The sequence below is a fragment of the Tupaia chinensis genome, unplaced genomic scaffold, assembly GCF_000334495.1.
Source record: "Tupaia chinensis unplaced genomic scaffold, TupChi_1.0 Scaffold143836_1, whole genome shotgun sequence".
NCBI classification, from domain to species: domain Eukaryota; kingdom Metazoa; phylum Chordata; class Mammalia; order Scandentia; family Tupaiidae; genus Tupaia; species Tupaia belangeri.
The window spans coordinates 1,513,824-1,518,181 of NW_006203686.1; the positions used below are offsets into that span (position 1 = coordinate 1,513,824).

General features: G+C 43.5%; 1 protein-coding gene across 2 annotated transcripts in view; it reads left to right on the forward strand.

The window, feature by feature from the left end:
- The window catches only part of RETREG1 (reticulophagy regulator 1), a 159,729-nt gene that overhangs the window by 43,943 nt on the left and 111,428 nt on the right, over positions 1-4,358 (forward strand). For both annotated transcript variants that reach the window (XM_014582835.2, XM_014582834.2), the window contains exon 2: positions 1,588-1,694. In XM_014582835.2, coding sequence (XP_014438321.1) covers positions 1,634-1,694 — 61 coding nt within the window. In that variant the 5' untranslated portion in view covers positions 1,588-1,633. The remainder of the gene's footprint in view (positions 1-1,587; positions 1,695-4,358) is intronic.

Here is a 4,358-nt window from a genome sequence, read left to right on the forward strand (position 1 = left end):
GAGAGAAACAGAGAGAGACAGTGAGACGCAAAGAGAAATCACCCCCATGGATGGCCATGTTGTAATTCCTTCTTTTTTCAGGATCTTGGTCATGTGCACATGTGTGTGTGCCTGGTGTAATTTTCAAGCCCCCAGGTCGAGGATTTGAACTGTGGTCACCCATGTGGGTGTCCAGCACCTTAACCACCACACCACCTGCTGGCTTTGCCAATCCATTCCTTTATAAGCCAGACCTCAAAAAGTACTGCAGGATTGTGTTCTGTCCCTGGTGAATATAGAGGAGGGGCAGGTAGGCAGACTTACAGAGAGTAATCATCTTAAAGAGAGCACGTCGTTAGGCCAGATGGCGGCACACTGTAAAACACAACACTCTGTGATGCTGACTTACATGGGAGGTTCTGGGTTCGCGTCTGGAGGCCTCCCTGAGAAAGCTGGGCCTGTGCGTGACCGTGATCAGGGCCAGCTGGTGGAGGGAATCATGGTGTTGGGACCCTGCTGTCTCTTTGTCTGACTTTCTCCCTCTTGGAAGAAATAAATAACTTAAATAAATAAATAAATACAGCTCTGTAGCCTAGTGGTTAAGAGAGTAAGATACCATATGGTCCATCATGCAGTTTGAATCCCAGCCTCAGCAGCTTAAAATCCATGACAGGTGTGTGTACATGCCCCAAAGTCTGATGAGACAGAGAAATGGGAACGGTACTGCAACGTGACTGTCCCACTGGGGGGTGCTTCCCTCCCATCACTCTGTCTCTCTCTGGCAAACATACACTCTTATTGGCAATTAAATATAACAACAAATAAATAAAAGGTTAGCAAGTTCAACCCTTAACTACTCATTTAATTACTTATAATATTTTTAAGAGTTAGGGCTTTGGAGTCACCTCCATGGCCTAGTAGTTGAGAGTTCAGGCAGACAGATCCCACGTGGCTGACTTCACTTTGAGTCCCAGACTCTGTGGTCTGAGAAGCATGCCAGGTGCATGCCCAAAATCCCCAATAGGAGGAGAGAGAGAGGAGAAGGATTGCCACATTACCATACTTCACTATGGGTGCTTTCTCTCTTTCTCTCTGTCTCGGGAACACACACACCCTCTTGCAAAAAAAAAAAAAAAAAAAAAAAAGAGAAATGTGAGGAAGAACAGGGGTGGAAAGAAAACTGAGTACAGCATGGAGAAACAGAAGACAGGGTGGGGAGTCAAGGGCATCGCCGTAGCCACCCGGCGTCTGTTGGAAAACTCTGCAGCTCTGGCTCTCTTGCCGTCATACTGTGTTCTAGGTCAGCTCCAGTCTCCATCTGCCAGTAGAGAAGCCCAACACTGGGAGTATTTGGGCCATACCCAGGACAGCACATCCTCCCCCTAAATTCGAGGTGGAGCAGGAAGCCGTGCACAAAAGCACATGGTTCAAGTGCTTTTGTTAACTGACCTTGATGTCTGAGAAATCACTTCCGTGTCACATTGCAGTGATTTTGCAAAGTGAAATCATTATTGAGTGCATTTTTTTTTCTGTAATGAGAAGTAAACCTAATTTTTAAAAAAGATTAAAGTCCTCAACTTGAAACTGCAATTTTTTTTTCCCTTCCAGGTTCCTTGCGTTGACTCCATGGAGAGTGTATCATCTGATTTCCATCATGATCCTTGGGCGCGTTATTATGCAAATAATAAAGGATATGGTTTTGTCTAGAGCAAGAGGTAAGAAAATACAGATTGCGTTTTTATGGCATTTCATTTCTAGGCTCTGAACGTCTGGTCATTGTGCAGACATATAAAGCAATTAGTCCTCTAAACAGGAGCAAATAAATAGTTTACATAGGCATTGACCTTGCTATTTCCAGTATAATAATTTATTTAACCAATGTCATTTCTAGTCATAGCTTTTGCTCTTGGGCAAAAGATCTGTGTGTGCTGGTTTCTCTCTTAGCTCCAAGTGCTATTTTAAATTCCATTTTGATATTTAAGTAGGCTGCAGTGAGGATAACAGTTAAATATTTATTACGGCCTGCACGATGAAACTGGGCCACTGGAAAAGGGACCAGTTTATATAAAAATTTCCTCTGTCTCAATGAAGAAAAACCATTGTCAGGGATTTCATCAGTTAAGAGATAGCTATTTACATATACATAAATACACACACACACATACACACACATACACACACACACACACTCACAGAGAGAGAGAGAGAGAGAGAGAGAGAGAGAGAGGTAAAGTGAGAAAGCAAGCTGACATGTCTGGGACCCGAACTGTAGTCAACTATATGCGAGTCTAGCACTTTAACCACCATGCCACCTGCTTGTCCCAATAGCTAAATATATTTTTAAAATAGGGTTACCAGTGCCAAAAAACAAATTCATTTTAAGCATTAAGTTTAAAAGTGAGAACTTGAATTATTTTTAAAATTTATTTAAGGTGTTTTTTGAGTAATTTAATTACACTATAAATCTATGTCAAGCTTTTCCACTCTTGGAAGGCCTCTTTGCCAGTGATCAGCCAGTTTTGGTACATCATGGGGAGAAAAAATAAAAAAACAAAACCCAAAAACAAAAACAAACAAATAAAAAAAAAAACTTCTGGGAATAATTGAGCCTTTTGAAACTCTATGTAATAAAGTAGTTTGATAAAAAGTAGCCAAGACGGGACCAGCAGTTAGCATAATGGCTATATCACTGGACTCCCATGTAGTCGACTGCAGTTTGCGTCCCGGATTCGGTGGCTTAAAACTCACACCAGGCCCGTGTGTGTGCAGGCCCAAAATCCTGAGAGGAGAATGGAGGAGAAGGGATTGCAGCGTCGCCATCCCCCCTAAGGGGTGATTTCTCGCTTTCTGTCTCTCTCTGTCTTTCCGGTGAGTGCACAGGCCCTATAGCAAAAACCTCTCCAAAAAAAAAAAAAAAAAGGTAGCAAAGACAAGGTTACAATGAGGCACTTCATTTCATCAGATATATCCCAAATAGAGGAACAGTTTTCGTTGGGGTGCATACGGACCACTGTGTGTAAGAACTGCCCAGTGTGTGTCAACGTCAGGCCTACTCTGAGCACAAGTTATAAGGAACAGACAAATGAGAAGCCAAGGGCAAACTTGGCATTCTTCATGCCTGTCCTGTCCTCACTCCTGGCCCCTCACCCAGAGATCATTTTCAGTGTCAACTCATTGGCTTGAAATTCATGCAAATGTGGAAATTTCTTATTCACAAATTATAGGAAGCCTCTACATTGCAAAGATTGAGTTTAAAAAATTAAGGTGGTAGAGTTGAAGGAGTACTAGCCAGAAAAGTCTAACTCTTGAGCTACGTTATTTCATTTCCTGCCTATGGAGAAACCAAGCAATAGACTGTGTTCATTTCCTATGGCTATTACTACAAATCACCTCAAACTTGGTAGGTAGAACAAAAGGAAGTGTCTTCTCGCTGGTCCTGGAGTTCAAAATCAGTTCTTAAGTCCAAAATCAAGGCATTGACCGGGGCTGCACTTCCTCTGGAGGCTCCCAGATCCAGGATCTTCCAGCTTCTGGTGATGGCAGGTGTCCTGGGCTGGCAGCTACATCTCTGCAGTCTCTCGTGGTCATATCATCCTCTCTTCTGTGTCACATCTTGCTCTGCCTCCAGCTTGTAAGCATGCTTGTGATTGCTTCGGGGTCCTACTTGGGTAGCCCAAGATGATCTCCTCATCTCCTGCTCCTTAACCTAATTGTATCGGCAAAGGTTTTTTTGTTAAGAAGCATTCCCAGAGTCCAGGGATTAAGACTTACTATCTCGGGGCCAGCAGGTGGCATGGTGGTTAAGGCACTAGATTCCCACATGGCCGATCATGGTTCACATCCCAGACCTAGCAGTTTGCTTTCTCACTTTACCTCTGTGCGCGCGCACGTGTGTGTGTGTGTGTGTGTGTGTGTGTGTGTGTTTCTCTGGTGAGTGCATTACCCTATGGCAAAATTAAAAATTAATAAACAATAAATAAAATAAATCTTAAAAAAAAAAGACTAGCTTTCTCTTTGACCTATTATTCAGCCTACTGTACCACTGAACTTTATCCTGCAAAGTGGGGGAAAAAAAATCTTCCTGTCACAGGGCTGCATAAAGATGAAATAATGCAAAATTGAAGTGCCTTCTGTACTGCTTTGTTCAGCTGACACATGATCAGGACTCTGAAGGTTTGCCCCTTCATTGGTCAGTCTGAGCTGAGCCTCTCTCTATGCCAAGGCCTATTGTACACTTGGGGCTGCCAGGGGGATCCAGACAGGCCTGGCCTCTCGCCCAAGTGAAGCTCAGGCTCCATCCTGTAGGGTGGGCCTTTGTCACAGGCCAGTCTTTCTGTCAGGGTTTTCAGTGCGTAACTTTGCTCTGAATACGGCATTCC